Here is a 23223-nt window from a genome sequence, read left to right as displayed (position 1 = left end):
TCTTTGGTTTGGTTAAATAATATTCCCATAATGATTTTATAAATGTAGAAAACCTTTCAAAGTTTTCTAATCGACGACTTTATTAGGTCTTTCCTCGCTTTGAAATTGAAATGTTTCGATTTTCAGAGAATACCTACTGGCCATGAATTGAGAAATTGATTTTTGTTCAAGTGTGGGCTCTCAATATGGAGCAGAAACTGGGGCTACTTGGAAATCCGTATAAATTGCGTTTAATTGGACAATCTGGGGCTTATTTCTTTGTGGCCAGCGGCCAACGAACGAATCAAATTTTGTATGTAATGAGGATGGCAGCCCGATTCGTTTGAATCCTTGGCCCCATCGAATGTGTGGCATTGCATGTGGGGTTGCGCCTAATTGGCCACCGTATCTGCAGCCCCGGGATTCCGAATTGGGTTTTCAAGTCTCAGGTTTGATTGATTATTGAGCAAACTTGTGGACAGGCGATTGTATAGAGGGGGCAGAGCACCAATCTATTTGTGTCCACTTAGTGTAATACAACATGAAACGACTTCGGGACTTGGACTTCCTGCGGAAATGGGGTCGAGACCTGGATAACAGGATAACGACTGGACACTGGTCGAAGTGCAGCCAAAAGTTTTCGGCCTTGCGGACGGAAATCCTCCGAAAAAGAAAGCCAAATTGGAAGTGACCGGGGGGCGAACGGGCGTGTGTCAGTCAAAAAAGTGGATGCGAGTATGAAAAATACAATCGAACAGAATGCGGTTGGTCAACAAGACAGGCGCCAGCAGATACAGATACATCTGTATCAGATACTACGGATCCGGATCGACGGAGCCAGGACTCTTCGTCCGTTCGTCGTTCACATGTACGTGTCAGTTTGGATTATGGCAAGATTGAAAGGGATTTAAGCACACAGATGGCGGTCGGCGGCAGACATTATGGATCTGGTTCTGGATCTGGAGCAGAGCCTTCCCAGAGCCACAAGGCTAAGCGCATTTTTCAAATTAGTTTTTCATCATTTGAGCTGAGGCCACAAAAGAGTTGACAACAAGGTTGACAGTTCGCTGTCTATCTGTCCGTCAGTCAGTTGGTCGGTTGGTTGTTCAGCTGCCTGGCGGATGCACTGAGCCCAGTGACAGCGAATAATTGGCGGGCATCGGGGGACATTTAAATTAAATATGAGTCGCTATCGCCACTGCGGCACACAGGTACGGGGTAAATACACATGGGGGTTCTCTAATTATGGCGATCCCCTGTCGGAACAGCCAGTCGTAAAAACGTCATAAAGAAAACAATTTCACCTAACGTACGAGCTTGTTTCGCCGCAATATGAGTGCGGTTGTAAAAAACGAGACAGGGCGGCCATTGTTCTGGTGGGCAAACAAAGGCGGCCAACTGTCATTAGCCGTCTCCCTTCCGCCGCATGGTCGTCGTTAAAAACGCTGCACTAAATGAGTTTAAAAATGGAGTAAATGGAGTGCTCTAATCACCCTCTCCCCCACTATCCCTACACAGTCTGAACCCCCGTCTGGTATATATGGTATGTATATGCAGGGACCCAAAACTAACAGCTCTCTAATGGCTGCCCCGCTCATTTGTGCTGAAAACTAATGATTAAACCTGTCATTAGCTTGTCCGGTTCACATGCCGTTGTCCGCAATTTGTTAGCTCTAGTTTTTGTTCTCGGGGGAGTCATTTCTGTACACTCACCGATTTAGATAGTATCATGCCTGGTTTTAAATCTCGCAAATTAAAGTGGAAATTTTTTCGGTTGGACACTTTTTACACTTGGGTCAGATGACATCTGGCTTTATAAAGACGTAATCTTCAATTATTTTGGGTCTAAATCTTACAAACAACCAAGTTCTGTTGGCTGTCATTTCAAAACAAATCCTAACCCATATCAAAGGACGCATTAGCGGGCTGTGACATTGGGAAGGGTGAGGAAAGTTGAAAAGAATTTACACAATTTTACAATCTACGAACATTATAAAGAAGCTTTGGGAACTCGGGACTTATATTATAGGAATTTTATTTAGCTTTTATGCCAATCTTATAAAAATGCACCTCTGTTTCAAGCTTAATAACGTTTAAAAGGATACAAAACTTTCTTTATAACATGATGACAAGAAGTGTGAAAAATCTATACTATTGCTGATACAGAAATGACTCAACTCTTACTGACAACCTCAATTTTTAGTTCAGTTACATTTTTCAAAAGTCAACCGCTAAGGAAAGGCCGTAAATGGTATCAAACTCTTATACAAATCCAGTACTATGACAGATAAAGAAATGACTCAGCATTTGATAACAACCCCAATTTTTAATTCACTTACGTTTTTCAAAAGTGAACTGATAAAAACGCTTTAGCAGGGGGACAAACTCAATGCGATGACAATAACAGATCATTCGCACTTCAAATTTTCAATAAACAGCCCACGTGCGAGGAGTGGTAAGTCGTGTAACTGATTTTCCCATGCAGTTTGACATGAAAATTTAATCGAGTTTGTTTTCAATTGAGTGCAAAATCACATCAGCAGCAGATAAAAATGGTGTAAAGTGCCAGGACCGAGCTCTGAACTCGGTGGTCAGCATTGAACTCGGAATTGGGTTCGGGGTGGTTCGATGCTTTTTTAAGGCACTCTGCTGCCCAACCCACAAGTGTCAACAGGATGGCTCGACCTTCCACGTACGGACGGCTCTGATAGAATTATTTTGGTATTTATTGCCGAACACACAAATTTATAACCGACCAATGAAACGCCATAAAAAACCCCACTGACTTTGACGTGCTGCCATGGCTCGAGTCCGCCCCAAAACATTTTAATTTTATGGCCACGCTCCGTCCGAAAAGGGCTAATAAAATATTGAAAAGTCTGGAAAATTTATGTTGAATTCCATTAGAGTTATGGCGTGAAAATTGCCCTGGTTGTCGTTTATTGCCAGCCGGAAATGGAAATCAATGGCGAACATTAATTACTGGCGCGCAGGAAATGTCAGGTGGGTTTGGGCAGGATGAAGATATTGCGGGAAAGCCAATCAAGCTGGCCAGAAACTTTTCAGGTCTCTCTAGTGTCCGTTTAAGAGGTTGCCTTCTCAGATATTCAAATTGCTCAAGCTCGGCACTTCCACAACCGGACTCTCATTTAATTTGCTGTCCTACTTAGATACCTTCTTTGTTTCGGGCCCAGTTCCCAGTTGTCCATTTCACGGACGAGGTATTTGCATTTTTTATTTGCCTCACAACTGGAATTGACCTTTTTCCTTCGCATTCATCCTACTCTCACTCGGATCTTCTGTAAGTGGTCTTCGGGGGAAGTTTTGATTTCTGGGTAATTTTTCTTTTGGCTGTCCAGAGCCAGTCAAAATTCGTAGCCGCCACCTGAATAATTGAAGGAGAACTGGAAAGGATGGGGCAATCACCTGGCCAGACTGACTGCTTCTCCTCAAATTTTCACGCATTTGTGGCCCACATCCGCTGGCAGATTGAAACAAAAAGAATGCCCAACGCCAGCCAAATTTCTCCCAAATGCATATTAAAATATCTAAGCCCGGGTAAGGGCTCGTCGAATATCCACTGATTTCTCTGGCCAAACAAATGTCTGGCCGTAAAAGTAAACGGCAAACGAATGGGGCGGCAATAAAAGAGCTGGCATAAAAAGGCAACGTACGACATCTCAAAGGGCGTTTTGTGGGCGGCAGGAAGGACGGAAGGGCGGAAGTGGCAGGTTCACGTCGTTGACTAATGTTAAACGCGCACAACTTGTCCTTGTTGTTGATGTTGTTTATGAGCCGGAGGACTGGCTTCCCGGTCTATTCAAATCCCTGCGGCCCCGGGAGATCCCCGGCAAATGACGCGCGTGCCTTCGAGTCACGCGTTTGGCAGCATTTCAAATTGATGAAGTCGTGTTCTGAACATGAACATCCACATCCGCATCCACCACCACCACTCCACTCTCTGCCTGGTGTCAATTGTATAATTGCCAAATGTTGTTTTCAAATATTTAATTGAAAGGGTGTTTTGTCGTTGCCGGCGCTGTATGCTGATGGTGACTCTCCACTTCGTGGTTACACGCGTATCCTGTTACAAATCCTGTGTCGATGTTGTTTTGCCTGCTGTTTAATATAATTGTTATCCGCTTGTATCGGCGTTGATTGTTTGACCGGCCGAGGGGGTTGGGTTGAGAACGGAACGGCGGTGGGGTTGCTCCTGCTCGATGCCATCAAGTGCCGAGACTTTCTCAGGAGATAACACTTGATCCCAGGAGTGATCGCAGCAGCAGATGCTACTCAAATAAAGTGGATATAAGTGGGATAGGACAGCCCTGGGAAAATGTTTAACGGCGGGAGAGGTAAGTTTATATAATTTAACTTCTTAGTAAGACTGCATCAGTGGATTTATTCATTTATTCTAATTTATTTTAATTCTAATTCTTTTACTTATAATTAAATTGGAATTGCATATAAGAATTGTCTAAAAGGTCTTCAGTTCCAAAAGGCATTGGTCTATCTTAAGACCTAATAACTATAAGTCCAAATTGGTTTCAAATTAGGATATGAACTCTATAAAATTGTATCGTCAATTCTATCCCACGTGCAATAAGTAATAAGAAAGGATATTTATAAAGTAAATTATAATTAAAATTTCAACCTTAAGCATTTCCCTATTCAAACCTCTATTGATATGAAGTATGATTTTTTTTTGCGGCTTAGAATTTGTAAGGTTTTTCAAACACAATATATACATAGTTGTGGGAAACAACTTGTGCTTTATCGAGTTTGATCATTACAGCACACAGAATTTATTTATTTAATTATTTACCGAAAGTCAGTACGTTTTATAAAATGACATTTTAATTGTCATTAAATTACTTTTATTAAAAACTAAAACTGTTTTACGATCTACTTTAAAGAACATTGATTATGATAAAAACATGATTCTATGTGTACTACAAAGCACGTGACAGTTCAATAAAGTCCCCTGCTGCGCACAACTGCCTCTTGAAATGTCCTCCGGCACTCCTCTCCATTGAATTACTGCCACAGGGAAGTGGAAGTGCGTTGAAGGCAGCTATCAATACAGTTTACGCAGCTTCCGGGAGGTAGGGACAGGTGGGATGCCGATGACACCTACACTCGATGGCACTCAGCGAACCGGAGGACTGGCAACTGACAGGGGCCTGGGAAAAGTCGGAATCGGCGGTCGACCGGCAATTCGAATTGCATTTTAATGCAATTACAAGGACGTCAGTCAGTGCGCTTCCACCCCGATCAGAATCGAACCGCCCACCCCCTGTTCCGGCCACTTTGCACCCCCGAAGGCCCACTTGACAGTGACAATAAACAGAGCCGGGATGCAGGATCTGAATGCCGCTCTGTTGAAATATGTCCTGCGTCCTTAATCTCACTTTTATTTTTTCCCCGGCTTGGCAAGAGGGCAGAAGCAGACGCAGATTAAAAGATATAAATTCATATTCCCCAAGCACCGGGCAAAAGGACCTCGAACGCGTGTCCTGGTCCCTGCCTCCCTCCCCGAGGATCGATTAGCTCGTTTGCAATTCAATTTGAAGCACAGTACTTTCTGCGTGACTGTGTCGTATATCTTTTTTATGAATGGATTGCGTGAATGATGAACTGACTTAGCCGGCTGGCAGGGCGTTTGATTTGCCTGATCCGCCAGTTGCGACTGTCCGATTCCGTGTCAGACAGCCGAGTTCCTGGCGGCAGGTGCAGGACTTCCAACTAGCAACTATCGCCGTGCCACTTACGGTAATTAACTGCAAGATGCTCAGTGCTCAGTGCTCAGTGCTCAGTTCCTCAGCCGTAACCTCAACGACGTGTCCTGGCCCTTCATCCCCGTCGGAACGAACGCAGTTCAAAGGACGAGAGTCGCATTAAAACGTGACTACATTGTTTTCACATCAAGTGGCACAACATTTGTCATAAATGCGCAACGCTGGTCCCCTCACCAACCCCGTGCGTAATTTGATTGGGCCATTTATAGGATGAGCATCCGGATCTGCATATTTCCCAAATTGATTTGCGCTCTTTTAATGGTCCTTGCTTTATTAAAACATATATTTTTGCGGGAAATTGCCTGGCATGAGGCAGATGAAATATGGTTTTTACAGCACATCTTGAAAAATCCTCAAGGACTTTCTATCGATTTTTCATCCTTTTCGAACTGGTGGTTTCAACCCGTTTAACGGCTGCCATAATCGCCCCCAGTCGCAGACTCTGCCGGAAAACATTGATTGATGATAATGATCCGAATTCGTAAATAAACGATAACATCGTTATTATCATAGGCACTGACTTGAGCGCATTTTTCCCTTTCTCAAAAGGAGGCTATGTGCGAGGGTCGCTCTAAACGTTGCGGCAGTAAAATTATAAAAATTCGGAATCAGAAAGTATGATGGAAATAAGCCCTGTTTTCTTGCCATCATGGCTCAAGGTTGGTTTTAAAAATCCAGTTCTAAGGTTTATTCTACACACTTAGTTAATATCAGATCAAAATTAAAGCTCTTAATTGACTTTACTTAAATGTTTTTTAAAACTATTCACAATAAAGTATTACATTTTTAGATTGTTTCGATGGCAAAGGTCTGTTTGTGGTATTTAAATAAAAGTAAATTAAATTTAAAATGAAACAAGAAAGAGTGATAATGCAATGTTTTAGCATTGTAGTGTAAGTCTTATTAGTAAAGCACAACGATCGTTCCTATGGCAGCTTTATGATATGTATAATCGGGCGGGTCGATTTGGTAGCATAAGAATCGTTGGGGGGAATTTTGAGCAATTTCCGAAAAATTAAAATTCTTTTTTTTTTGTAATTATTATCATAGCAACCAGCACACTTGTACTACAATTTTAAAACCATTTTAGACCATATTGACTCCTATTGCATGTTATCCGATTTTTATAAAATTTACATCATTTCTAGATAAAATATAAAGACAATACAATTAGGCATCAGTGGCGCCATCGGAAATCAACTTTGGTTGCGAATAGAAATGTTTTTCATGAGTGAGCCGGAAGGTGGCGCACAATTATAATGGAAAAAGTAAGCCGGCAGGGGACGCCACTTTATAGCGCTGGCTTTCAGGAAATTGAATCTTTAATGGAGATGTCGTGATAGCAAACGGTTACACTTAACAGCAAGCGCTTGAAGTACCACTGGCGCCACCTATGTTAAAAATTGGTAACCGACCAAATTAATGCAATAAAATGCAATTAGTATGGACACAAACCATACTTTAAAATTTCTCAGAAATTAAATTAAATTAAATTGGTGTTACCAGCTCAGAAAACTTATGACTCATGTTCATGAAGAGGAAGAACACTTGGCGCCTTGATTAAAAAATATTGCATTTTTGAGTTTGATAAAAAAAAAAAACGAGAATGGACAATATAAAAAATAGGAGAAAAAAGGGGGAGAAGGTCGCAACATTTTTAAAAAGATAAATGGAAAATTTGAATCCGCAAAACAGGACCCAATCATAGGCAATTTGAAATAGTGGACACCTAATTAATCGATACGCAATTAAGTTCTTCATCTAGTTCATGCTCCTTGCCCTTCTTCCATTCCCCCACTTCACTTCAAAATCAGACATGGATAGAATGACACAGTTATTTAAAGAAAAAAAATTATTGAAATTGAATTAGAAGAGTTGAAGCTAGAGCTTAGGAAAACAGATATGGAGATAGACAACATCGTTTCAGAGCCACGGTGAGTTTTTGAATTTTATTAAATCTTACTTGAAAAGTTAATTTACTTTATAATTATGCACATCATTGTAGATCTAGGAGTCCGAGACGCTCCCGCACGCCGCCCTATCGAGAGAGAACGCCTTCACGCTGGGGATCCCGGTCGCCATGCTTGGAGCGACCCACATCGCCACCACCCACGAAGCGGAGCAGGGTGAGCGATGGAGGATTGGGAGCAGGCGTTAAAGGCGGAACAGCGGACGCAAGGAGGGATTTTTTATTGTGAATATATATCATGTATACGTAATTATTTAATCTTTTAGATCAATAGTAGACCTAACGTATTATTTTGCCTATCGCCAGAGAAAGCACGAAGCCCAAGGAGACATCAAAAGATAAAAAAATGAAACAATGTCGGGCTATATATACCAAAATTATTAAAGGGGAAATTGCCACTGGCGAATAAATTGGTGCCGAAAATCGTTTAGCAACTTTAAAGCCGTCACGGCCCACATGGAGAAATGTCGATCGGCAAACTGCACTATGGCTTGCGAGTGTGACTTCCAATTTTCGGACCTGTTTTCACTTCGTGGCCACAGGTGTTGGCCAAGAAAAAATAAAATGAAGATGCTAAACACCAATTTTTGTGCAGCCGTAACAAAGCAGTCGGAGGAAGATTTAAAAAATCCCAGTGACTCCGTCTACTTCGCTGACCCGATCTCGCTATCTTTAGCGTTCACACCGATGCCAAGCATCCGCGAGGGTGCTTATAGCTACGCGTAAGTAATTAATCAAAACTGGCATACAAACATAATTAAATATATATATATATATATTTTTCCTCTCCCTTAAAGAACTCTACAATAACTACGCATTCATATACACAGATGGATCAAAATCTGGGCACGGAGTATCTTATAGCATCACTACGGACACACGCATCATTAAAACAGCACTTCTACCAGCACATAGCTCTATCTTCACCGCAGAAGTGGCAGCTATTTATGCAGCGTGTGATTACGCGGTATCACAAAAGAAGAGATTCGTCATTTGCTCAGACTCACTATCATCACTGCAATCAACAGCCAACATAAGCAATCAATCCTTCTATACCGCTCGAATTAGAGATATCCTCAACAGCAATCAATCATACATAAAATTATTGTGGATCCCAGGACACACAAACATAACTGGAAACGACACAGCTGCGAAGGAAGCTCACTTATTTCCACAGTTCTACGAAAACAATTACAACTACAAGGACACACAACTATTTATCAAACAAAAATTCAAAAAACAATTCGCATCCCTATGGTAAAATACTTCAGACCACTATAAACTTATCAACCCCAACAAACTATCCTTAAAAAATTACAACATAAAAGAAAACAACTTTAACCGCCAAGACTTGGTTAAGTTTTCAAGACTAAGGCTGGGACACTCCAAGCTCACGCACGAACACATAATAAACAAACAATCAGCACCGCAATGTGGGCGCTGCAACACAACGATCACAATCAAACACATTCTCCTAGAATGTCCTCTCTTTCTATCGGAAAGAAACAAGTTCCTACCCTCAAACCCGTCTGAACTCCTTACTCCCAACACCCTAAATATCATAGCTTCCATGAATTTTCTAAAGGCAATTAAATTATACCATGTAATTTAAAACCTAGACATAGTTTAAATGTAAAAATGTAAATTGTAATATAACAAACGTAGCTTAAGGCCACAGTAGCTATAGCTGCAATAAAAAGCATAGGTTATAGGCAATTTCTCAATTGCCTTTTAACCTGAGAATAAATAAATAAATAAATAAATTTTTCAGAATTAATAATTAACGGAACCTTATAAACACCCAATGTACGACTCTTCATATTTAGAAATAATAATATAAAACCTTGAAAATTACAGCATAAAATACATATCCAGGAGTGCCACAGGAATCACTTGCTAATACGGTATACATCAAGAAAATTATTTACTTCACTGACGGAGCAGCTCAAAATTATAAAAATAGGTATCAGATGGTCAATCTCTTACTGCACAAAAGCCATATCGGTATAGAAGCAGAAGCGAACTTTCATGCAACTTCACATGGAAAAACGGCTTGCAATGGATTAGGAGCCATTTTTAAAAGAGAAGCAAGGCAAAGAAGCATACAATTAATTGATTTTCAAGAGAAAGCGGATTTGGCAAAAAAAGCAACCAAATCGGTTAAGTTTTAACGAAATAGTTATTAAAAACACAAGTGTGCCAAGACTTTTGTGCAGCTTTTTCTGATCATACTTTGGTTTTTTAATTTAAAAATTTATTTTTAGGAGATAGTTCAATGAAACAAAATTAATTTGATTGTTAAATATTCCCATTATCCAAAATAATTTTGTTGAATATTATAACACTTTTATAAAGGTAGAAAAGCGCACAATAAACAACCGTTTACACAAGGAAGGGGCACCGCAGATAGAATGCGCAAAAGCAAACGATCTTTTCACACATCATGGCAGGCAAATGCAGTAAGAATACCAACTGGAACGGAGCACGGTCAGATTTTCGTTATTCGGTATTTTTATGATTTTTCGATAGGTAACGCGTATGCATTGGCATCCAATTTGAATTCACTTACCGCATAATAGCGTCTTCACACAGAGGTCCAATCCACTATCTACCATCCGTTGAAGGGATGGTCCATAAGGCTAGCCGTTCCGAAAATTTGACAATTAGTTTAAAAAAATTCTGAATACAAACACTGGAATGCTGAATCGATTTGCGTGTGCGGCTCTAAAGCAAGTGGTAGTGACTTTTTCTCATCTCTTTCTAGCACGTGTATTTCTTACGGAAGAAAAAGTCGCTTAAGCGGAGTTTGTTCGCTGAAACAGGAACCCCTTGTGTGTGAACAGGGTATTAACTATATTTAATGTTAGAAATTAATATGAAAAGGATAACAAAAAATATTATAATTGCGAATATTTCCTCTATTTTTGTTTGGTCACGTACGTAATAGCGAGCAAAATTTAAATATATAACCGCAAATTGATTACTTTTTAAAGTTACGTAAATCAAAGAAATAACGTAAGCTACGTTATGGTATTTTTAAAATGGTATTTATTTTGAGGGCTATAGCGTTCTTTGTCGTCTTCGACGCGGTCACACTGAGGGTCACAAATTTCGTAAACATTGAAAATTAGTGGCGTATTTAATCGCGTCGCTTTGAATTAGTCGGGTAATGTCGCAAATAAAATAGTAAAAACTAAGCATGGAGGTGTTCCAGACCGACTCGCACTATATCTTCGTGAAGCGGGACAAGAGTTTGTGGTGGCATCGTAGGACGTCGGAGTTCTCGATAAAAGCAGGTAACTTACAAGCCCCAAAAAGTCGAATCGAATGAATCAGACTGTCTGTGTGTGGGTGTCGTAATGTACATTGTTTATTTAATATGCTGAGGTCAACATTGTTTTGAAGTTCATTCAGATAAGTCATGAATCAGTTGCTTTGGCTGAGCAATTGCAACTTCCTGAAAAAGTGTCATTTGTTTTGAGTGTGTAAGTGTATGTGATGTTCTGAACATTTCAAGGGCGCCACCTTAAAAGATTAATGAATCATAAACAATCCCGGAAAGCGGTTTTCTCTGAAACCCAATCTAGATAAGTTACTAATTCATCTCCTTTTCAAATGCGGACTCATTTTGCATAATAAAAAGTAATACACTTTTTATCTTACCTAGTTACCAAAATACCGAATTTTTTTCCCTTTCCTTTCAAGTTATCTCTTGAGTTTAGCTATAGAACCCTTTTAGAACTCCCCAACTTGCTTGTTAACAACCGTTCGACAATAAGTTGTTTCTATTATTAACTCCTATAATTTAAACAAGCAGCAGTCAATGTGTCTGCAACCGTTAATTGCTGCTTTATTGCGCAGCAATTACTTTTGGATCAATTTTCTGACACGCAACCTGTGGCCATTAATGGAATCGGACGACAGCATATCTCCCAGCGGCCCCAAGTCCTGGGGGATGGTCACCGTGTGCTTTCCGTGACTCATTCGCGGCGTGACCCCTGACCCATCCGCAGCCCATAAATCTTTGCCAAGGTCACCGCAGCTGCTCCGCCCGTCAATTTTCGTTGTTTGCCGAAAACGTTTGTCCCCACAATGAAAAGCGGTTTCGCACCCAAAAAGAAATTGACATAATTTATGGGGGCCAACACTTTTCTATTGATTTTACGGCCAACAGTAGTAGGCCTGAATTATGAGTTCCAGACAGTTTCTGGGGCTATATATGAAAACCAGATTCGGGCAAACTTGAAATCGTGCCACCGACCTCTGCCCACATCGCAAAGGATTTCCAAGGATGCACGTACATGGCACATGAAGTGCAATTGCACATTGCTGTTTTTAGCTGCAAGTGGGGGTGGTGTGGGTGGCTTTCAGATTCAGTGCACAGTAATGAGCAGTTGTGAACCCAAGGGGAAATAATTCCACACGCAACGCCCCAGATGCAAATATGTAACCTGAAATTACAGGCTTTGGCATTTAAGGGCAGCCATTATTAGTCGGCGGTCAATATTCGACCTCTCTTAACAAGTAATGTTCTAGTTATTTGAACTTGCTTGGCACTTGTTTGTTCCGAAAGATTGTTTTATTCGGGGGGCGTATGCTAATCAAATACCAATAAAGCCTAATGAACACGAACATTGTCATTAGTAAGCAGGGATGGGGAAACCATATATCGATACAAAAAGGACAGGCTACATTTTTGCGATTTGGGCTTAAAACCCACTTAAGCTATTTGGTTAACAATTACGAATTTCTTCTTTTTAGGATGGGATCTCAGCTCTGTTGACGACATCGAGTGCATTGGAGTAACGCATGGAATTGTGGGCGTGATCTCGCTGCCCAATGTCTATGAACCCCACTTGGTTGTGGTCAAAGAGGCAACCGCTGTGGGTGTTCTATATCCACCCCACTTGGTGTACAAGATCAAGTCCATATGCATACTGAGTGCCGAGGAACCGGACACCGATTTGCCCAACTGCACCAAGCATACCAAGTGAGTTGGACCAATCACTTAGGTGTATTCGTTAATAATTCAATATGTATTTCCTATTTAGGAGCAACCAGTCCACGCCCACTCACAGCGTCTCGGCCTCGAACAACAACAATGCCAACGTACCATCAACTGGTGGGGGCTCCTCAAAGAGCACCAAGCTGTTCGAGGGCATGAACAAGACGTGGGGCGCTGTCAAGAGTGCCGGGAACACCATCAAAAACACCACCCAGCAAGCCGCGAACTTGGCCACCAAGCAGGTTAAGTCATCAGTGGGCATCCGGGAACCCAAACACATTGAGCGGCGCATCACAGAGGAGCTGCACAAGATATTCGACGAGACGGACAGCTTCTATTTCAGCTTCGACTGCGATATAACCAACAATCTGCAGCGCCATGAGGCCAAACTGGAGGATAATCAGTCGCAGGCTGATGAGAGGTTCTTCTGGAACATGCACATGATTCGAGATCTGATTAACTTGAATGTGAGTTACTGGTAAAGTCTCCAAAAGACTACTGTGGATAAATTAAATTTTATTTATCTCAGGACAAAACATGGATACTGCCTGTCATTCAGGGTTTTATGCAAGTTGAGAACTGTGTAATTGGCAATGAGTGCTTTACCTTGGCTTTGGTGTCGCGAAGATCTCGTCATCGAGCGGGAACACGGTAATCATGCAATTTAAAGCATTCTTTTGAAGTTATTATATCTTTTTACTTAATAATAACAGCTACAAGCGACGAGGAGTGGACGAGAAGGGAAATTGTGCCAATTACGTGGAGACGGAGCAAATACTCTCATTCCGCCACCACCAGTTGTCCTTCACCCAAGTGCGTGGTTCCGTGCCGATCTTTTGGAGCCAGCCCGGCTATAAGTACCGCCCACCGCCACGCCTAGATCGTGGAGTAGCCGAAACCCAACAGGCTTTTGAACTTCACTTTACCAAGGAGTTGGAGACCTACGGGCGCGTTTGCATTGTCAATTTGGTCGAGCAGAGCGGTAAGGAGAAGACGATTGGAGATGCCTATGCCGACCACGTTATCAAGTTCAACAACGAGCTGATGATTTATGTGACTTTCGATTTTCACGAATACTGGTAAGATGAATTGAGTTAAGACTTGTAACCGCAGTTTACCAAATAACGTGTACTCTCAATTAGCCGCGGCATGCGCTTCGAGAACGTTTCGGCTCTGATCGATGCAGTTGGCCCAGAAGCAGGCGCAATGGGTTTCCACTGGCGGGATCAGCGTGGCATGATATGCAACCAGAAGTCCGTGTTTCGGGTGAACTGCATGGACTGCCTGGATCGAACAAATGTGGTGCAAACTGCCATTGGAAAGGCGGTGCTTGAATCTCAGCTAGTAAAACTAGGCCTTTCGCCTCCCTACACTCCCATTCCGGAACAACTGAAGTCGCCGTTTATGGTGCTTTGGGCAAACAATGGAGACATAATCAGTCGACAGTATGCGGGCACCAATGCCTTGAAGGTGAGTAGGAAACCAAGAAATGAATGGGATTGTGAACTAAACCTACTTTATTACAGGGAGATTATACTCGTACCGGCGAACGCAAAATCAGCGGCATGATGAAAGACGGCATGAACTCAGCTAATCGGTTCGTATAAAGTTATTGAACCTCACTATTATCGTATTTTTTGCTGCCCTTAACTTTTGACATTTTCATTATCTTGATTGATTCACTCATCAAAATCATATTCCACTTTATCTGTAATTAAACCTATTTTTGTTACACGAAGTAGTCTGTCTTGGTCATTCGTAATTTTTCTAATAACTTTGGGTAATTGGAAGTCTAATCAATCAATAATAAAAGCTCTAAAGCCGTGTCATGCCACCATATTTTTCTAAATCGCTTTTCGATTGAATTCATATATTTTACTAATGCTGCATGCCTGTTTTTCCATACTTAAATCAGCCTAATGAGAACAAGATTATGTTTTCGTCTGAAACTCAAGCCCCAAAACTAAGCAATGGGGTTTTCTATTTAACACCATAACCTTAATCCGATGCACAGACCCGTAGCTAATGCCGTGCCCAACTTCTTCGTAGCTTTTTCATTCAAAACTTTGCCGACTCGTTTCGCCAGTGCATCATTGATCTGATGCAGGGCCAGTTGCTGAGGGCAGAGGAGCTGCAGGAGGACGAGGTCCTGGAAACCATTATTCAGATCCTCACTCCAGAAACCCGGCCCCCTCTTAGGGGCTATTATAATCCCGGTGTACTGGGCCCCGAGCTGCAGTTAATCGAATCCATCGTTACGACCAGGTGCGCAGGTCAGAGGCGATGCCAAGATGGAGTAGATGACCAGGCAAACGAGACCACACACTTACTGTTTTTAGTTGCTTCAATTGTTATATATCCTTTGATTCTTATTTCGCAAAAGGTATTCTTCCCATTTTTAAGCTTTATCTTTTCCAATCATTCTCACATCCGCTTATTTTTTGAAAGGTTTATTTTTCGCCGCTTTTAATGAGTTATTAAAACTTTCAGTTATTACTTGGCGCGCTTTAAGGACTCTTATCGCCAGGCCACCATTGATCTGATGCTGGGCAACCAGGTCTCCTCGGAATCACTTAGTGCCTTGGGCGGCCAAGCTGGTCCGGATGAAAGCGACGGAACAGAAAATGCCGAGCATGCCAAGTTGCTGGTAGAAGATTGTCGTCGCTTGCTGCTGGGAACGGCTCAGTATCCTGTTGGTGCTTGGGGATTAATAGATGCCGACCCAAGGTGAGTTTGGCATATCTACAATACATGTTGATATTTAAAAACACAAAATTGTATTTTGCAGCTCCGGCGACGCCAACGAGACGGAGGTGGATTCCATACTGCTGCTCACCGACGACTGCTATATTGTCGCCGAGTACGACTCGCACCTGGACAAAATTGTCCGATTTGAAAAGGTGCAACTGACGCAGGTGCGTCTCATCGAGTTTGGCATGTATCAGCAGACCAAAATCTTCCAGGGATCTGCTCCAGCGCATCTTTGTTTGCGTTTCAACTACAGTGTGGACGGGCAGGAAGGCTACTTTCACATGTTTCGCTCGGCTAATCTCAGATTCTTCAACAACATGGCGTATGTTATCAAAACTCAGGAGGAGCTCTCCGAATCCTTAACCTCCATTGTCGAGATGTTCCGCATTGCTTTGTGTAATGCCGGGAATACAGAGGTTCGCTACATCACGGGTGGTGTGCTGCAGCGAAGGAAGAGCAAGTTGCCCACGCTGGATGTTCCCAGGGGCATGCCGCGAAACCTTTCCGAATCTCAGCTTGTCCAACTCAGCTCAAAGGCTCTGTCAAATGTGGCGGGACAGTTCTCGAAATTGGGCCAAACCTTTAAGAAGCCGTCAGGCGCCAATCAACAGCAAGCTCACCCCAGCAGATTGGCAGCTACCACCAATCCGCAAGTTATGCGTCAGACCGGAGGCAATGAAATCGAATCTGGCCAGGAAGCCGAGAAGGCAGTCTTTACCCTGGGCCGCAAGCAAAGAAACTCGAACAGCGGCAGCAGTACCGATACCGATGAGCACGACAACAGTTTGTACGAGCCGGAGGTGGACTCCGATGTGGAGATAGCAATGGACAAGTCCAACTACAACGAAAATGCTTTCCTGCCATCGGTGGGCATTGTCATGGGAAATCAGAAGGAAGACTCGCCCAGCTCTTCCGATGAGATCCGGCAGTTGGAGCAGAAGGATAGCATGTGTAAAACCGCCGAGGATGTGCTGACAATTTCGATTACCTCTGTGACAGATCACGTCACTCTGCCCACGGGCCTTTTGGAAAATGCACCGCCCATCCGACCGATCACACCCAATCCTTTGATATACGTGCAAGCTCAGGAAGTTTTTGACGATGGGGAGGAAGAGGTGAAACCTGTGTCCAGGTCTGTATTCTACAAGTGATCTTTGGTTGTAGACCCATTTTTGGTTAGAGCTTTGTGTTTTGTCTTATGTTAATTAGCCAATCTTTTTGTAGTAGATATTGTAAATGTATTTATGGAAATCTTTGGTCAGTTTTCATCCCTTCAAGCTCAAAGTATTATTATGATCCCTCTATGCGTTGTATGTGTTCTATATTTATATTAAATACCTAAGACTAGCATGTATTATTGTACAAATACGAAATATCAGTGCCTGCTCGATACCACATACACTCGGCTGTTTCTGGCCAAACCCAATCGCTCAAAATAAAAATATTTAGTTAAAGCTGAGCCGTGTTTGAACTGTAACAATTTGCCTGACGCGATTTCAGTACGTCGCCAAGAGATCTCAGCCTTCCTTTGGGCTTGTCCTCTCAGCCGGAGGCCAACAAGCTGAAGCAGTTGACCAGTCCTCTCTCGAAGCTGGCCAAGAACATTGGCCTCAACCTAGATCCTCGCAAGATTGCCACGAAGGTAAATTTGATTTTTATTGTCTTTTTATAATGTAACATTGTTCCTAATTTATTTTATAGACCGGAGTCCTTTCACCGACCAGTCATTCCGAAGAGAATACTCCGCCAGAGCGCGGTCCCAATTCACGAGATCATTTGCTGGATCTGTGGGAGGCCGAAAAGTGCAAAACCAAGTTAATAGCCCTGTAAGAGGGTTCATATACAAGCAATACGCGACGCTCCACACTTTTGAAATAATTAGTGCAAGTGATATATTTATTATTCAAATAGAACGCAACAAAATTAAAATGATTCAACTTGTTGTACTAGGCACTTCCATTAATGTCACACTAGGGAAAAAACAGAAATCGTTTTAAAGGTTCTTACAATCTAGATGATATATATTTGTGATTGTTATTAGCACCAAGCTGTAGTGAGTTAATACTTTATTGTGTGTCTAGTGTACTTATTCTTATAGCTAACCGAATATAAGTTTTGCAAAATTATTCTGGACAATGATGTGCAGCGTATTCTAGGCACAACTAACGTTGGAATCTCACAGTTTCTGATCGTTTGAGGAGTGACGATTTAGTTGATATATTTTTTCAGTATTAAATATCTATGTTTTATTCTATTTATAATGTTTTTGTACAATATCACTGAGTAACACCAAAAAATTATTTTGACGGATGTTCAAGAATCCTTTTGGCTTTGATTTTCAAATTTGCTCACAAAAGGTTGCTGTCAAACCTCGAACTCCAAGAAGTTTTATGACTTTTATAGCCGAAAGAAGACAGTCATAGCCATACAGCTGCGGTTAAAATAATACGACCACCTCCCTTAATATTTGAAGCTTAGTTGTTGTATCTTATCCCGACTCTCTTTTCTTGATTATAATCGTACTCAATTGGTCGAATTGAATAGGACAGATAGCATCAACCATCCTTTAATGATAAAAAAAAACGGTGTCTATGGCTGAGTTTTCTTCCTAAAATGATTTACAATTTGGGGTTCGAATGATAGAGTTGCACTTGTAAATTGTTTTAACTATCTAACAAACCAAAAATCCGTTCGCCTGTAATAGCTTTTCAAAAACTACTACAAACTGCCTTTTTCCAACTCTACTCTGTTCCAACATTGACCACATTTGAAAATAGAGCATTAAAAGCAACAGGATTTGTTTGTAACCATCGAGGTAATTAAACAAAGGTCTAATTTTGAACGCAATGTAATCAATGTTGTGTAAACATGTCATCCTATCTTCAATACACAGTGTGAGAAATTTAAAAGTTTAATTGCTTTTCTAAAAGGCATATGGCGTATAAAAAATTCCAAATCCGTATCAGAATTAGTAAATGAGCGATTTAATTTTTATGTTCAAAATATTTTTTTTGTTTTATAAAGATTAATCAAACGATTCGAAAGTGTGATTTTCTACAAGACCAAAAAGCTGTGCACAAGCCTGCGGCTTTATAAATTTCCATCTTGTCCTGTGATAATATGCTTGCACTGCTTTTGCTAGTTTTAGATTTTAGCAGTAGTACGAGTTCAGCACTTGGCTTATGAAACAGTTATACGTATGTATGAACACCAGGTTGGTCAACTTTAAAAACACAACCACAAGAAGACAAGACAAACAAAAGACTTGGCGGCTGCCAATTTTTTACACGCCACACTAAAAACAAAAGAACCCAATTTTTGGCTAGATACTAAACCAAATAGTGAACTGAAAGAGAACTGAGTGGATTTCAGAAAAGTCAACGAATATTCGACGAGTTTAAGGTACGCATACTTTTTAGCTGGGGATTCGTTCGAAAATACTATCTGTAGTGTGTTTGTAAATAGAGGAATATTTTATGTAACCGTAAAACAATAAGAACAATGTATGCGCCACCGAATATATGAAATATATATGTGTTTAAATGCTTAAAAAGTGATTTGTGGACTAGCTACGAACCAATGGCAGCTGGGGTTAGTGGACATCATTTTTGACTCTGCATCCTATCACAAACGCAGCATGTCAGTGTCAAGTGGTGTCCCGTGGTTAGATGCGGCTTGTTTACATAAGTGATAAACAAGGAAGCAAAAAATGGCAGCCCGGCATCAACCCCTAAAAACCCAGTGCCATGGGCAAATCAAAAATCCATTAAAACACCACAGAAACGGACCCTGTAATGCTGTCAATCAGCTTACCCATACACAAGTGTCTCTATTGATATTGGTCCTTATTTATGCGAACTTTGGACCAACTCCTCGGGAACTTTTGGCCCGCCAGCTGATAAGAGCCACACGCCGATGCGGATCCTGCTCCTCTGATGACCAGGACGCTTCGTCCAATATCATGCTAATGTGTACGCACAGTTGCATCAATTGTTTTTCAATCAAAGTGCCATCAATCTTATTGGCTGTTTGTTTAATTAACGTACGCATTGTCTACCTACGAGAATGGAAAGCGGAAACGGAAAAGAATGACGGGATGTGGGTGTCAGCTGGATGGGAAATACATGCGAATATTTCATGCCAATCCATTTGACCCCCAGTTACGCCTGATTGACCCACAGCCACCCCGGCGAGTGAAGGATGCACTGCCTCCCAGGGTCCCTGGCATTTTTCTTTCGCATTTCACTTCTTAACTTTGTCCATGTCTTTTGCGTCCATTAAGTGTGTCTGTGCTAAGACTTGGAAATTGTCTTTTGAATGTTTCAATTACACGCCTTCTTAAGCACAGCTTCCCTTTCAAATTGAACCAGCTCCACCAGACCCGTCCGGCTTCCATGGTCGGATGGTCGGATGGGCAGACTGGCGACGGACGGAGACTGATCTGGGCTGCCTTTCCTTTGGTGTTTTTCCTCCTCCGTATTCGTTTCGGTTTGACTCGGTTTTTATGCGCCAATAAAGTGAAATGCGGAGATAGTCGGAGGATTTACTGCCTTTCGGAGTAGGCTACATGGTATTTGGTGTGCATGTGTGTCGCCTTATAGCTCCCATCCCATCGCCAACCCATCCCCTGGCCAATTTCGTTAAACACTTTTGCCTTAAACCATTAATTTCCTATACGTTCTACTCGTACGTGATGCCAGTGAGTCCCTGCATCCCGAATCTCTATGGAAAGTTAATTTTATTGCTAAAAGCGGGTTAAGTGCTTGGCGCACAGCTGAGTGCCTTGCCTCCACTCTGAGGGACGGGGTTTGGGTGGTCTGTGATAGAAATCAAATTTGCTTTATGGTATGTATGCTAATTTGGTGTCTGGCTGAAGCTGGGACGTGAACTCCGGGGTCCAGTGGATTTGTACCTCGATGCACTTGATGGTCCTTTAAGTTTGGATTGAGCGCGATGCAAAGATAGGAACTTGTATTGTGCGAATTCATTTTGAAGTTACTGCAAATAAAATAAGTAATAAAGATTTCAAAGATGTTAGGCAAGAAATGCATTCACAAGAGGGGTGCAGGTTAAAAAAGAAATTGCTTCCATTCAAAAAACTATAATAAAGTTGGTACTTACAAGAGATTTAATCTTAATAAATCTAATAATAATTTAATAATAGAAATTTCAAATGGGTTTTCAATAATATATTCATATATATCAGCTTTTGGATTCAGTGGTCTGATTTTACAAATTTCTTTAGATCAATTAATAGTTAGTTAATATGAAAACAAATAGTTTGGTACTACGAATATATTTTCTTGCTTAGCTTTATGAAAAGCACTAAAAACACTTTTGTATCACATAATAAAAGGCGGAAATACAAAAATAAAGAAAAATCAACAATTCATATTCAACATCTAGTTTAAATAGTTAAAGGTGCAAATATTGTAATTGAAGTCTTGTAAAGATAGCTTTATCAATTAACCTAATCGCGTTGTCCCGCCATATAGCTCAAAACTAGTATAAGTTTTATCTTATCTTCGTCAGTAGCACTGGCGGGGACTCCCTTGAATACTATCTTCCAGTGGGTTGCCATCTCCTCCAACTTATCGAGGGAATAGCCGGAGAACTTGCATTTCGCGTTAGGGTCCACCCGGTAACGCCTTTTAAGGGCCTCCCTAATGGCGTGCAGCTCCCGCTCCAATTTCTCCATTCCTGTCGATGATATATTCGCCCTTTTTGCCTCTTTATAAATGCCGTTAAGTACGGCTATACAGCTTTCTTTTTCGAATGTCGATGTTAAGATGGTCTCAGCGTATTGCGAACTATCACCATTCCGTAAGAATGAGGCTCTGAAATGGTGACGACTGGTAATGACCGGAACATGCAGGAACCGTAGAGCCAAATTGGGCGGGTATTCATTGGCGACGAAAGCAATAAACTGCCTCTTAACTTCGTCTCTTTCAAAGGCTAGAATCAAAATGACTGCCACACGATAAACTTCCTGTTTTGGATTCCTCTGACCAACTCGCATGGACTGGAATCAATAACTATGTAATTTCAATATGTTGGCATATATGTAACAATATCTTACCGCGCGGGCATACAGGACTACATAGTTTTCATTGTTTTCGGACACCGCCAAAAACACGAGGGTTTTGAAACCACCAACGGGATAAAGTTCTTTAACGGAAACGAAAAAGGGCATGTTCCACTCCTTGATGATCTGAATATTCCTTTCTAAATTAAGTTTGCCTCCTCTGCCATGTATATCAACGAAGGCCGCAGCCTCCTTTGCCAAATTTTTAAACCGTCCCCCCTCAAACAAGTTGCTAAAATCGATCTCTTTCCTGGAATAAAAATAAATTAAACAAGGAAGAAAACTTACTTAGAAAGAGTTTATTACCTAGCAGGCAGCAAGTTATTTCGAAGATGATTTGCCATTATTATTCGCGGAGAGATTTACCACTCAATTATAAAATTCACATAGGAAAATAAAGTGTGACCACTAATTCGGTGTGACCACCGTTGTCTTTAATGACCCAAGCTTTTTACATCTCTACATAATATCGATAAGTGGGGAAGAACATAATGTAATTGGGGCATTCTCTTGACTTTTTATTAAAAACTGTTCAAAATCTGGGCTTTCGTATAAAAAGCTGTTACTCTTTTTCACTTAAGAGTTATGGCAACCTCTTAACATGTTAGTACATACGAGTATGTATTATAGCACACATAACTAAAAGAAAAAAAAGAATTCGTGCATACATTTTTCATAATTTTAGGCAGCCACTAACAAAAAAAAAAATAAAATAAAATAAAACTATTCCAATGCAGAACAATTTGAAAGCTAGACACTGCTGTTTGTCATTTCAGCAAGGAAAATTAAGTTCTAAGTTGATTTTTTGTAAAACTAACTTAACTAAATGATCCGCGGAATCCCCCTTCTCTTATTTGTGCATCTATCGGCCTTAACTTATTATTTCCGTCCCAATCGCATCGGATAAAACAATGCTTATTTGACCATATTGCAAATAATTTGAAATATTTTTATACCATTGCAGAGGGTAAAATAATTTCAGTCAGAAGGTTGCAACGTAATGAAGGAGAAGTTTTCGATCCCATAGTGTTTGTATATACTCTTGATTAGCATTACTAGACGAGTCGATCTATCCATGTCCGTCTGTCCGTTTCCACTCAAACTAGTCTTTTACATTTAAAGCTATGGGGATGAAACTTTCCCAACGTCTTATTTCTATTGCAGGTAAAATATAAGTCGGAACAAGCCGGATCGGACAACTATATCGTATAGCTCCCATAGGAATGATCAAAATAAATAACTTTAACTTATGTATTTTAACTTCTACTCTTGGAAACATGAGTTTTTCGAATTTAAGTAACATCATAGGACTTCGTTATACAGCTGCCATAGGAACGATCGAATAATTATTGTGAAAGTAATACATAGACCGTTATAATTCGTTTTCGGTAAATATACAAGGCAGAAAATAAAAAAAAGGAACATTATCTTAAAATTTTTATAATTAGTTTTTGGTTATCTAGACATCGGAAAGTTCAGGAACGACCTGCAAGGGTGTAGAACCTGCGGCGTTCCGAACTTAGCTTCCTTTCTTGTTGTAAATGATTCTTGTAAAAATATTTATTTTTAATATTAATCCCTTGGATTTTGCCAAAACAACGCAGCTTTTTGGCAGATTAAGAGCTATCGAAAGATT

The 23223-nt window shown here is 41.0% G+C and overlaps 2 protein-coding genes across 6 annotated transcripts; one reads left to right on the top strand and one right to left on the bottom strand.

The window, feature by feature from the left end:
* Positions 1 to 10844: 10844 nt before the first annotated feature.
* On the top strand, positions 10845 to 19059 carry sp3 (phosphatidylinositide phosphatase spermathreecae). 5 transcript variants are annotated; one of them, XM_036819017.3, is made up of 12 exons: positions 10846 to 11042; positions 12508 to 12736; positions 12798 to 13218; positions 13281 to 13402; positions 13465 to 13830; positions 13894 to 14221; positions 14278 to 14348; positions 14801 to 15016; positions 15242 to 15478; positions 15540 to 16634; positions 17003 to 17144; positions 17204 to 19059. In XM_036819017.3, exons 1-12 carry the CDS (start codon positions 10946 to 10948, stop codon positions 17330 to 17332), a joined length of 3453 nt encoding a protein of 1150 aa, XP_036674912.3. In that variant the 5' UTR covers positions 10846 to 10945; the 3' UTR covers positions 17333 to 19059. The 5 variants fall into 5 exon arrangements, 4 of the variants coding, with proteins under 4 accessions (XP_065721787.2, XP_036674912.3, XP_036674910.3 ...); XM_065865715.2 differs by lacking the exons at positions 17003 to 17144; positions 17204 to 19059 and adding an exon at positions 16952 to 16970 and having other exon boundaries at positions 10845 to 11042; XM_036819015.3 differs by lacking the exon at positions 14801 to 15016 and having other exon boundaries at positions 10847 to 11042.
* A 1876-nt stretch (positions 19060 to 20935) lies between these two features.
* Positions 20936 to 22083, bottom strand: LOC136117154 (uncharacterized). Its single transcript, XM_065866695.2, has 3 exons — positions 21894 to 22083; positions 21582 to 21837; positions 20936 to 21524 (listed from the first exon to the last, which is right to left on the bottom strand). Exons 1-3 carry the CDS (start codon positions 21929 to 21931, stop codon positions 20973 to 20975), a joined length of 846 nt encoding a protein of 281 aa, XP_065722767.2. The 5' UTR covers positions 21932 to 22083; the 3' UTR covers positions 20936 to 20972.
* Between the last annotated feature and the right edge of the window lie 1140 nt (positions 22084 to 23223).

This window comes from Drosophila suzukii, chromosome 3, assembly GCF_043229965.1.
Source record: "Drosophila suzukii chromosome 3, CBGP_Dsuzu_IsoJpt1.0, whole genome shotgun sequence".
Taxonomy (NCBI): domain Eukaryota; kingdom Metazoa; phylum Arthropoda; class Insecta; order Diptera; family Drosophilidae; genus Drosophila; species Drosophila suzukii.
The sequence above is the reverse complement of the archived record's forward strand: the minus strand, read 5'-3'. Positions and strand labels throughout refer to the sequence as shown.